This window comes from Bos indicus, chromosome 8, assembly GCF_029378745.1.
Source record: "Bos indicus isolate NIAB-ARS_2022 breed Sahiwal x Tharparkar chromosome 8, NIAB-ARS_B.indTharparkar_mat_pri_1.0, whole genome shotgun sequence".
In the NCBI taxonomy this organism is placed as follows: Eukaryota; Metazoa; Chordata; class Mammalia; order Artiodactyla; family Bovidae; genus Bos; species Bos indicus.
In genome coordinates this window covers 50,503,426-50,516,266 of record NC_091767.1, presented here as the reverse complement: position 1 = coordinate 50,516,266, position 12,841 = coordinate 50,503,426, and the positions used below count along the sequence as shown (strand labels likewise).

At 40.3% G+C, this 12,841-nt stretch overlaps 1 protein-coding gene across 1 annotated transcript in view; it reads right to left on the bottom strand.

The window, feature by feature from the left end:
* The window catches only part of RORB (RAR related orphan receptor B), a 211,237-nt gene extending 198,709 nt beyond the window's left edge, over window positions 1-12,528 (bottom strand). The window contains exon 1 of the mRNA XM_019966071.2: window positions 11,874-12,528. Within this exon, the coding sequence (XP_019821630.1) occupies window positions 11,874-11,880 (7 nt within the window). The 5' untranslated portion in view covers window positions 11,881-12,528. The remainder of the gene's footprint in view (window positions 1-11,873) is intronic.
* Window positions 12,529-12,841: the final 313 nt, after the last annotated feature.

Below are 12,841 nucleotides of genomic sequence, written 5' to 3'. Positions count from 1 at the left end.
AAATTGTTTTTCTTAAAGTAGATGCAGCTAGGTTAGGATCTTAGTGGAGGAAAATCTATAAACATGTGATTTCACTAAAAATTAGAAATCTCTGACAAATAAGACATATTTAAATGAATGAAATTAAATTTTAGAATCTGTGAGGGAATAGTTATATTCACAAAATCTTACTGTATGTAATTTGACTTTGTTATTATTTTTACTGGACAGTTTCTATTTAGAATCTGTAGATGTTTCCGTAATTATTATTGTTGTTGTTGTTTAGTCACTAAGTCCTGTCTGATTCTTTTGTGATCCCGTGGACTTTAGCCCGTCAGACTCCTCTGTCCGTGGGATTTCCTAGGCAGGAATGCTGGAGTGGGTGGCCATTCCTTCTTCAGGGGATTTTCCGCACCCGAGGATCGAACCTGCATCTCCTATGTTGGTAGGCGGGTTCTTTACCATGGAGACACCAGAAAAGCCTGTTTCCATAATACTTAATTTAATTTTTCCTGAGATTGGTAAATGCCATGATCATTATTTTAGGAGTGAAACCTGTGGAGAGCTATGGTTTACCCAAGAGGATCTTGTGATTGGATGAAATATAAAGTTTTACTACACTATTATGTATTACTTATATGGCCAAAGTACTCGTGAGAGATCTGGTACAAGTTTTATTTTGAGGGCCAATACTGGTCAAATGGTAGTCCAGGTTGCATCTGGACTTAGCAAGTATTAATGCTGTAATTGATTAGTGATGTCTGCTGTGGATGCAGGGATGGATGCACAGCACAGCCTAAAAGAGAAAGCGTAGAGTAATGAAAACAGAACCGGACTCAGAGTCGAAAGCCCTTGATTGAAGTCAAATTCTGGTCTCAACTTCTCTTAACAAATAATTATGGACAAATCATATATTTTCATATTTACAAAAAAGAGGTATAGTCAACACTGGACATTTGAGAAATTCAAAAGACTATTGAAGGAATTCTTTAGGAATTTTAAAAGAAAACCACTTTTGTTGGGTCTGAGACTGTTATCTTCAAAGGAATGGGTTGTTATACATCGTAAGTACTCAATAATTGGGATTTGTTGAATCACATTTAAATTTGACCTGCTATAGACAGTGTCAACTACAACTTTGTCACATACTTTCTTTTACTTTTTGGTCATTGTATATGATATGATATGTATATATATATGATAAGATAAAAGAAAGTCCTTTTTTGACTCTAGATTACCATTCATGTCAACCTTGTTAGATAATTTTTCGGAAATCATTAATGAAATTTCAGTGGAAAAAAATCAGAATTAATTTATTTAAATGCAAAAGAACATCTTCTAAAACTGATAAAATAAATTTTAATTTATTCTGACATGAGTGGCAGCCAGACTGACTTTTAGTAATATTAGTAAATAAAACAAAATAAAATCAAAACACAATTGAAAAGGTATTAATGTTACTCATTAGCATTCTTTATTATTGGTATTTCTGAACTGTCTTCAGAAAGATACTCCAAAAGCCCTGTTCCTTTAGTACGTAGCTTTTTTGTTTGTTTTTAATGACAGGAATGAAAATATACATGCAACGGTGAAAGTGCTTAGAATTGCCTTTTAAAAGTAGCCAGCATTTAAAATAAAAAAAAAAACCAGAACATTGGTGGGCTGTTTGTTTTAAATTTAAGTTTAGAGCAAACTGAATAGGTTAGGATCCTAAAAATTTCTATATAAATTTATCCAAAATATTTATTTAAATTATTGTCAAGAAGCACTGCACCTTAATGTGTTTTCCTGAACAAATGTTCCTCTCTTCAACCAGACTGTGTGGCATTTGCTCATATTCAACAACTGTGGAAATTTGGAACAAGGTTTCTTCTTAAAAAAAAAAAAAATGTAATTCCTTTGCTAGGTGCCAGGCACAATTCATGTACAAGTTAATAGGAAATACCGTGTGTAATAATTATATTATTTGACCTGACAATGATAATGGTAGGCAACTATTCATTAGAAACTGAACATGCCTAAGTTCTTTAAACTGATGTGTTATTGTTTGATTCTGAAATCTAGCAGCCAGCAGCCACTGGGTGGTAAACTGTGATTTGAGTGTTCATTCTGGCTCAAGCTCTGTAATGAAACTTTTACTGGGCAACTTGGAACGTGGGCTTTTATGCTAATCCAGTGTTATGGAATCTGTATGAAGCACTTTTGCCAGCCATTCCTTGTACAGGTGAAATTAAACATATTCTAAATGTGCTTTGATAAATAACTAGTTTTTATTATTTTGATTACACTATTCAGGCAAATAAAAATAATACTACTGTTGGAATTTCATATCCTCAGAATCAATTACAAACAAGAACATATTCTGATTCTATATAACAAGATTGTCTTTAAAGAGTCTTTTTAAGGGCAAGATCAAAATAGTGATTTAATGTTTACTTGTACTACGCATATTTCCATTAGAACCAGAGTAAAAAAAAATCTAGATTCAGATATCATATAACATTTATATAAACCATTCTTTGCCAAAGGTTTGATCAACATTTACCACCCAGAAAAGCACATTGGCACAAGCATAATATGAAGTGGCATATATGTCCATTGTCACATAACATGTGACACCATAGATAAGCACCAGAGAAAGTACAATAAGTGAGGGAAGGAGTGTCCAGAAAACAAGTTGCCTTATTTAATAACTGATTAATCAAAACTCCTTAAAGTTAGAGGGGTCATTCTGTGCCCTCTCTTCCAACCTTTCACCTTTTCAGAAAATCCTCAAAAAAATGGGGAGTCACTTCCTGAATTTTTCCAGTTCCATGACATAAAGCACAATAGCCATTATATTATCAGGGTACGCTGCAACAACAAAAAAACATCCCTTAATCTAATACATTCCGATTAATAATCAGCACTTAAAATGTATCTATTTTTCAAGAATGAAAATGTATGACTTGTAGAAATTTGAAGATGAAGTTTATGCTAATGTGGAGGTTTATGACCAAGAGTGGTGGTTTGGCTGCCTGAAAGTCTCAAATGGTGACATTTACTTTTCTGCACTCTCTCCAGCCCAGAGTCAGGTTTTCAGTTTTGTAGGCTCAGAAACTTGATCTCACTAGTGTCTCAGAGTAGATTAGACCTTAGTACAAGGATTCAAGTTAACTAAGCTCACAAGAGCTAATGTATAATACGGGAATGCCAAATTATCATTTCAAAATGAAGAGCCTAATTGTGAATTGCAGTGGATACTTTTTTTTCAGCTCCAGCAGCAATTTACCTATAGACAGACAGTGCTAGGATGGACAAGGCCGATAGTTGTGTCTCATACTCACATTTCTGTTGCTACCTAGGAGTCCAGGAATTCTTCTTGAAATATGCTTAAGGGATAGAATAACTCAAAAGTCAGCAAGACTATTATGTTGATTTTACAGTTTGATTTTCAGAGTTCAATCTTACATCCAAGTTTCTGGAATGGAAAAGTTTGAAGATTATCACTATGGCCCTCACACACTGCTAACATACCCTATTATTTCAGTGGATTTTATTCTTTCTGATATCTAGTAATCTAAGATACTCTCTGGAGCAGATATCACTATTTTCAGGTAATGCCAGGTATTTAAGGAAGTTGCTTAGTTATGTCCGACTCTTTGTGACCTCATGGACTGTAGCCTACCAGGCTCCTCCGTCCATGGAATTTTCCAAGTAAGAGTACTGGAGTGGGTTGCCATCTCCTTCTCCAGGGATCTTCCCAACCCAGGGATCAAACCTGGGTCTCCCGCATTGCAGGCAGACGCTTTACCCTCTGAGCCACCAGGTATTTAAGGTAATGCCTTAAACGGTAAAGAAAATGAAACTCAGTATCTACCAGGCATTTCTTTATTTTACAAAGGCAAGAATTTTTCTTATAAAAACAAATGTATAAGAGCACTGTAATTTTTTTATTTTGCAAGTTACTTCACTGTGATATTGTCTAATTCTGTACATTTTCTTTTTGTAATTTAAGAATTACTTTAGAGCTTTCTTTTTTAAATCATCACTTGTAAATTCTTTTAGTAATAAAAGTTTTACTTGGAAACAATACTACTACTTATTTTATATTAGGATATGTTCTTTTTGGATCAGTTCTACTTCCATAAACTAAATTTCACATAACACTAACAATACAAGAAACAACCTCATTTATGATGAACAAATTAACTGAAGGACAGACTTCTATTCATCCTCAGAGGCCCATCTCACATATCACTTCCCCTGTGAGAGCTACTTGGGTGTTTTAATAGCATCCCAACTGTATTCTGTTCTCCTCTCACTTTATCATAGATTTAACCTCACCAGTTGTCTATGTTTTATCCACGTAGGCATCCTCAGGCTCAATTTTGTGCTTCTGTTTGAGTTGATGCTCAATAAATCACGGATAAATGAATGTGAGTCACATGCATTTCTATTAGTATATATATGCTTGTAGAAGATGAAATCTTCAAGTCTGTCCCTTTCAAAATTAAAACTGAAAACTGAAACATTTAGGAAGATGGTCTTAATATTGAAGTGGATATCTTAATTTGCACTCTTAAAAATGAGCTGATCAATGAGTTTGACAAAGTTTTCACAACAGGGGTGAATTAAGATTAATTCGTTCCAATTAAGGAAATTTGTATTTAAAAATTATATTAAAAAACTAGCCAGAAGATTAAAAGAAAATAATATTCTTCATTTTTTGCAGCCAGCAATACTGATTTATTTCATGCTAAGTAATGATTATATTCCAAGGCCTTTTAAAAAAGCTTTTGTTGTTTCTTTTTTAAAGGATAATTTTGTGCCCAAATTCAGAGAGTACCTTTTATACTTCTAATTCAATATTAAAGTATTTTATATCTACTTTTGTCACATGATTATAACATAAACCTAACAAAATGCAGGTAGTGGTGTAACTCTCTTTAAAGAAGGATGCTTCTTCAGGCAGTCATATGGAAAATTTAAAAAATATAATTTAAAGTCAACTTGTTGCAATATTCACTGGAAGAAAAGCTTTACTGTGAGATAAAATCTATGTAACAATTTTCTTTAAGCATTCCATATCTTTCATATTCCAGATCTTTCGTATATGTACCAGGATATTGGGTTCACATGAATACAAAGTAATAAGCAGGATAGTAACAAAAAAACACAAGTCAGTAATCAACCAGATTATTTGCCCTTCTTTTTCTGTCTGTAAATCCACGGAATTTGAGAAATATAACCCAGGACCACAAGATGTGACAACTAATCACACACACACAAAAATGACACCAATAAATACCCTTTTTAGTTAGGTAATTTACAAAGTCAGCATATCCAGCTAGTTAATAAAATATTTACTATGCAAAGGGAAACACACTTAAGTTGAAGCCAATTACATATGTTCTTTCATAAGAACATGTTTTTGAACAAGTTTTTAGTCGCATGTTTTGGCAAAAGGTAACATTTATATTGACCTTTGTAAGAATATGCCTAAACCAAGAACATCCCAATGTAACTTTAAAACAAAATTAAGATACTATTGTAATGATTATCATAAAGTGAATTCTATTTCTAGTAGTTACAAAATAAGCCCTAACCAAGAAAAATGCATGTTACATTTAATATAAAATACTGTACTTGCTAAAAGTTATTTTTAAAGGTTTTAAATGCTTACTTCTGCAAGGTATTATACACCGTAGGTAAAATATACACTGAATATTATTTTTAACTCCCCAATAACCATTAATGAAATTGCACCTATTATGCAGACAACAAATCTAGGACTTGAAATATTGATGGCCACATAGATGTATTATTTTAAAGGTGGATAGAACAGGCCAAAATTCTAAGTGGCTTGCAATTCAACATAATAATTTTGTGACTCTGTGATCACAATATTTTCTCTCATAAGAACCCACTCCCCAATGCCATTAGTTAACCACATGATTATTATATTTAGCTTGATTCTCTATAAATGCCATTATAACACCTGTGGTTTCCCTCATTAAAAATTGAAATGGATGGGGTCAGAGGTTGAAAGGGCAGCATATGCGCTATGAAAGAACTAGTTAACATAGCTATTATATTGGTGCACTGGTAAATCTCTTTTCTATTCATCAGATGATTAGTTCAATCAATATTTATTCCTCTATGCTCCCTTTGTCTTGTGCTACAAAGGAGACATCCTTCAAATTCATGGCATAAGCCTTGTTATCTATGAATTTGTTGCTTAATTTGAGAGGGAAAATTTTATTTATTTGGCAGTCCTAAATTCTTTGATTCCTTTTCTCTCTAATTGTCATTAGGTAGTATAATGGAGTTTTGCGTAGATTATTTATAAATAAACGCTATTAACAGTTTGTTTTCTATGCGACTGAAGTACTACATGTATCCATTTCTCCTTTTCAAATGCTCTGAAAAGTTGTTTCTGTTTCTCTAAATATGTTTGAATTTGGAAGTCTGGATTGTGAAAGCAAAGATAAGAATGATTTTCTCTCTCAAATATTCATTCTTCTTGTCTGAGTGGGTGGTTATAGGCACATACATATACATATTGTGTATCAGTGTGTATCAACAGACGCCTCCAAAGACTGCTATTATCTGCTAGGGATTCTGTTAAGTCAGAGATTCTATTCAAAGTAAGATAAATATTTGCAAGAAGCTGTAATTGGAAGATGATTACAAAATTATAGGAATAATACTTTATGTGTAGAGTGCTCATTTTATCAAAGGTCATTATTCATTACATTAAAAAAGATTTATTTCATTGGTCTACTTAATTTCTGTCCCTTATTATCTAAGAATGGGAGGAATAGTGAAACTACAGCTAAGATTGAAAAAGCCTCATATTAATTATTAAGTAAAATGTCCATTCCTAATATTAACTTTTCTGTGTATTTTAACATTACAATAAAATGTTTTGTTAATGTCAATTACATAAAATTAATGGCAATATAATTTAAAGCCTTCTTTGTCTTTATGGAATAGACACAGAAATGATTTAGTCTTCAGAAATTCTCATCATAATACTAGAATGATAAATATATATATAATTTAAGTCATCTCAGTCTCTAATAACTTTTGCACTAATAATATATGTATTCATAACTTCAATTTGTTTTAATCAGGCCAAAATTTGATGGCCTTAACTTTGATATTAATTCTCGAATTTCTTCATGTAATTATTTGCAAGGCTTATATTTCTCCAAGGGACAGTGGCATTGATGTTATTGTTCACAATTTAAAACCTTGCTTCATTTATAAATTTTTAGAACACCAGCATATATAGAATTTTAAAACTTGATAATTTACTAGAGTAATTTTTAACTCTTTATTAATTGGATGCTATAGCATGTACTTTAAATAAGAGGTATATTATGCATCACAATGAAAAAAATTTAGTAAATGCATTGTGATTCACACTTTTACTTTTTAAGACTATAATGAAAAGTATAAAAACCACACATAAAGCTGAAAAAAAGTTTTACTCGTCTTTTATGTAGGAAAATTTCCTGTATTGAACCATTTAAAAATCCTGGTGCTAATTCTGTAAATGCTACTTTTAGAAAAAGAAGTAGATATTATTATACAGTTGGAATGCCATATTCATGAAGACCAACCCTGAAGCTTAATATTTTCTTGGTGTTGAAAAATTTTTGTTGCTGTAAAATTAAATTTCATGAGTATGAAGCATTTAAATTTAAAATACAATGTATTTGCATTACATATACACAAGAATAGTTGCTTTTAAGGTTGTAAATAGTTTAGTGTCTAACAAATTGTTACCAAAATAAGTAAATGTGGACATTTCTTTTGAGTATAAAATAAATGTGTTTTTATGTTAAAGTAAAATGGCACATAAACCACTTTAATAATAAAGTGAGAAATCCTTCAAGGGTTTTATAAACAGTATAGCAAATTATACTGTTGTCGATGGAAAATCCAGGACTTGTGAGTTTTAAATGACGGCTACAAAGGAGTTTTAATCTTGTATTCCCCATGTTTATAAAGCCCGCTGCTCAAAGTTCTTCCTTTCTATTTCCATCCTGGTTTCCAATTTCTGATTATCTGAAAATATAGAAAAGTTAAAAGCCTTAAAGGTACTAATATGTACTCCAGAAGTCCAGGATGTTAAGCACCTCTATGTCAAAATACTTGCTATAAATTCACTCAGGATGTTGGGGGTAGGGGAAGGAGAGAGTCCCAAGATGTAACCACCTAAGAAAAAAAATTTTTTTTTTTCTGGTGAAATATGTTTTCAACAATACTTGAAATATAGCTTTAGGATTTTTCTTTGAACTGTTTGAATGTTTGCTTTTCTTGGATTATAAAGGCAGTTTAGTAATAATTACTTAATGAACAATTGCTAATGGCTACTGACAGAGATGTCCTTCCAGCAATGTTTTTTATTTGTAGGAAGTGGAATGTTGGTTAGAAATATTTAATTGGAATTTCTGGAAGAAATTAAGATCTAGAACAAGTCTAGGAAATTTAAAGGCCTGGCCGCCAGGACATTCAGAGCTCCAGACTTCCCAAGGATTGCCATACTTCTGAGAGCAAGGTGCTTTTTTCTAAAGTTAGCAGTTTATAAAAATTAAGTACCTGAAAATAATAGCTGAAAGCCAGACTTTAGAAATGCCAAGCCCTATCCTTGCTTACAACAAGCGTAAAACCAGATTTCTAATCCCAGGGAGCCACAATCACCTATTGATTGCCACGACATCTGTGCCCCTGTTTTTGGAAGCAGGGTTTTCTGCGGAGGCAGGGCTGAAAAATCCGACCATTTCAGTGCCCCTGTGTAATAAACAGCTGGCAGGCTTCCCAGCAAGGAGTCTTGAAATCCACACCTCGGCTCACTTGTTTCTCACCTATGGTCCGACCCAATTAAAAGTCCTCCCTTCCACGTTCAGAAGTTACCCTTTTCAGTAATGCAATCTAGGACGCAGCATCTCTAGACCTCATGTAGTAGGTACCCTCTAGCAGACAAAGGGTGAAAGGCTTTGTGCGCCACCAAATACAATCTTCTCCGCTCCAGGCCAGCCCAGAGTAAGCCGCAGCGCTGGGGACCGGACTCTGTTCATCTGTGGGGTAGGACAATGACCTAAAGATCAGCGTCTCTTAACCCCTTTCTTACCCCAGAGCTACCCTCAGGATAAAGTCTCTTAACTCTCCTAGACTGGCGGGGGCGGGGGAGGGGGCGGGGTGGAGGCTGGGGGTCAGAGTGTGTTTGCCGGGTAGGTCCCTAAGGCGATCACTCGATCATGGACCAAGTTTGCATCGCGCCAAATGCCCTGACTCAGTAGAGTTGCCAAATGCAAATCGTGGAGAGAGGAGGCTGAGGCACAGACAGGGACCACTGGGGATAGAGGACGAGTGTGTGCGCGCGCGTGTCTGAGCGTGCGCTCGTGCGGTGTGTTTGGGGAAAGGGAGTGGGCACACTGTAAAGCTGAGTTCGAAAACCGCCCCCTCCCCCAAGTAGCCCAGGCACAAAATAAAGTTGATTCGTTTCCGCTCTCACTTGTCAAGTTCACACTCAGGTTCAGCCTGTGACTCCCACAAGACTACTGAGTAGCCTGGCCCCTTCTCAGTCCTTAAAGCAATCAACCCTGATGACGTGGGAGGGTACAGTCTGTAGGAAGTGCGCAGAGATGACAGAGGAGAGACAGTAAAGTGTAACCGAAGGAGTGTCCAGGAGGTAGAGAGGACTTCGCCACATTTTAAGGTTGATTTTTCTCCAGCACATACCCTAAGGCCCCTTGAGAGCCATCTTAAGTTAGAGCCCTCTGGGACTAGGGGTGGAAAAGTGGGCTTCCACTGCTTTCTCAAGGTGACCAGGAGGCAGCACCTTCAAACTTCCTGAGTCCCCCAAGTGGGCACCTTGGCGGATCTGGACTGTCACTGGCAAATGCTCCTTCAGGAGCAGGGTGATCAAGCTGCAGCCTACTCTTGTCCCACACTTTTCTCTACAATTTACGGGAGAGTGAGTGGCTTTTGCACCCCAGGTCCCAGTGCCCTGTTGGAGTTGAGGGGGTGTGTAGTTTCAGGCCTTCATTCAGAATGTAAAAACCTAGCCATGGGAGCAGTATTGATTGGAAGCAGAGAAGTAAGAGTTGGACAAACTCACTGCCCCAGAGAGGAGTAGGGGAAACTGAAAGGAGAGAGGTTGGTGGTGAGACAGGACAGAAAAAGGAAAACGAAGACTAGGATGTCTCTTACTTAAAGGTTCTGCACTCTCCAATTACCTAAGTATAGGTTCTTGAAAGAATCTGGTTAGTGAAGCCCCCAACCAGGACACTGAACAGGAACCAGCTCATGCTCAACGGCCCCACCACTTGTGTGTGGGTCAATCAAGACCGTGTCACCAGGATGTCCCTGCCCCTTAGCTTCAGCTACCTCCCTCCCACCCAGCTCCTTGGACGGCCTCTCTGTTCCTCTTCTTCCTTCCTTCTCCTGCCACGTCCCAGCGCCTAGCTGGCTAAACCCAGTTTCTGCCTTAGCGTCCAGGTTCGGGGTTCACATCCAGCGGAGCAGGGGGGAACATGCCCGCTGCCCTCTCCCTACGCTCCTAAAGAGGTGCTGGAAGTGTGGGTGAGAGGTGAACACAGCCGAGTGGAAGGTGATGAGTGTTGGTAGCCCAACTCTCCCAAGTTCGTCTTGGCTAGCCCACCTGTCGCGTGGGATCAGGGAGGTAGGAAGGTCTGGAATCGGCCGTTTCCAACTTTCCGTTGCCGGGGCCCAGAGAGACTGGCGAAGCAGAGAGGAAAGCAGAGAGGAGAGCTTCCCCACCCCCGCCGCCACCGCCCCGTCGCAAAGAAGGCAGAATGGCTAGGAGGAAAACCCGGGGTGGGGGTGTGGGGCGGGTGCTCAGAGACTTATCCTCATGGCACGCGGGCATCCGGCCCACTCTCCGAGAAAAGAGTGAAGTGGCCAAGCAGAAAGTGGAGCAAAGTGGGTCTGGGCACAGCGGGCAGGAAACCTGAACGTCCCGGCACCGAAGGGGAGAAGACAAAGTGATTCCCTAAAGCAGGTCAGGCCATCCGTCCCGGTAGCCCAAAGTGCAGCCGGAGCAGGTGTTCTGCCCCTGTCCCAGGCGCGTCACCCGACAGCCGCCATCTCGCCCAGGGGACCTGCCACAGCAGTCGCTGCCGTGGGTCCTTGCCCAAGGTTCACCCAGCACCGCCTCCCGCAGCGGCCCTTTGACAAAGGAGCCTTCCCCGCTGCGGGCAGCGCGGGCTTTTATCCTGTGGAACTTTCTGCGCAAAACTTTTTCAGAATGGTGCTCGTCCTTGGGCGGCGCAGGCTCGGGCACGCGGACCTGGCCAGGGCGCAGCTCCCGCGCGAGGGACGCGCGCAGGGGACGATCCCGGAATCTGTATCTAGCCCGACACTGCTCCCTCTGCCTACCACTCCTACGAAGGGACACGTCTGCTGACCTGGACGCTGGGGGCCTCGTAACCTGAAGAATGTGTGTATCCGTCCCGACGCCTGCCCCTGCGCCCAGTTAGCCCAACCCGGCCGGCCACCGCCGCGCACCCGGCGCGGTTAGCGGCTTCTGCCCAGAGGCATCTTTCTCCCGGCTCTCCCTCCAACCCGCGCTGGCATCCGCACCCTAGAGTGACACCCCAAAACGGTACAGTACAAGTCAAGGACCGGGAGGAAGCAACTAGAGTCGTCCCACTCTCCAAAAAGCGCCTTTCCGCGTCCCTCCGGAACTCCCGGGAGGCATCAACACCTTCCCACAACTTTCTATGCCCAGGCCGTTTGCAGCCCACCTGCGAACGCGAACTCAGGAACTGCGCCCCGCCAACCTCTTTCCTCTTCGGCTGGGTGCGCCCCCCCACCCCCCTCCGTTTACCATCTGGCTTGAGTTGGCCGGACCGGGGAGACACGGCGGGCTCGCTTACCTCGCATGGTGTAGCCGCTCTCCCGCTCCGCGTAGTCATGAAGGTGCTCCCAGCCCGAACCCGGAGAGCCCAAAAATCCCGCTCAGCACGAGTGAAGAAGGTAGTCGGTGAAGAGCTGCTCTGCCGAGAAAACCATCCCTTTAGGTGGATGCCGTGGCCGGAGGGTGACGTTTGCCGCCGCCGCTGCTGTGTTAACAGTTTTGATGATGATGGTGGTGGTGACTGTTTTGATGGTTGTTTGGTTGTTTGTTTTCAGGAAGGGTGAAAAAAAAATGTGCGTGCTGGCTGGCTGGCTGGTGCCTGGGTTTTGTTTTGCTATTTTCTTTTTTCTTTCTCTTCAATGCGCTTGGTTTTTAAAAACCGCCACCGCCTCCGGCTCAGAAGATTTCTTTTGTGATCACTTGGACTGAGGAGGAGGAGGAAGGGCAGCAGCAGGAGCAGGAGTTGGTGGTGGTTTTGTTAGTTACAAAGAAGAGGGAGAAGGAGCAAGGGGAAAAAAAGGAAACAGAAAAGGAAGAAAGGCGGTGTGGATGGCAGAGCATGTGCGTTTTCACATGACATCTGTGCCTGTTAGCGGATCCACAATGTGAATTTTCACTGTTCAGTTACAGGGAGGAAGGGAGCGAGAGAGAAAGAGAGAGGAGAGAGATGGAGAGAGAGAGTCGAGAAGGGGCTTATACGCGAGGGCGGGTTTGGCTGGGACTTCCAGGCCCCGCCTCCTGTCAGAGCCGCCGCCAATCAGCGCCCGGCATCTCTTGGACGGGCTGGGACCACGGGAGACCGGCTTGAAGGCGAGGTGAGAGGAGGGGGTTAGGACACTGGAGCCTAAGGCGGCCGGGGCTGGAACTGGACAGTAGAGACTGTCCGAACTGGGTGGAGGGGGAGGAGAAGGGCCGATAGATGGGGGCAGATCTGCAGGTGACATTCACTTCCCACTCCAGGAGGAGGGAGCGGGTACTGACTATCAT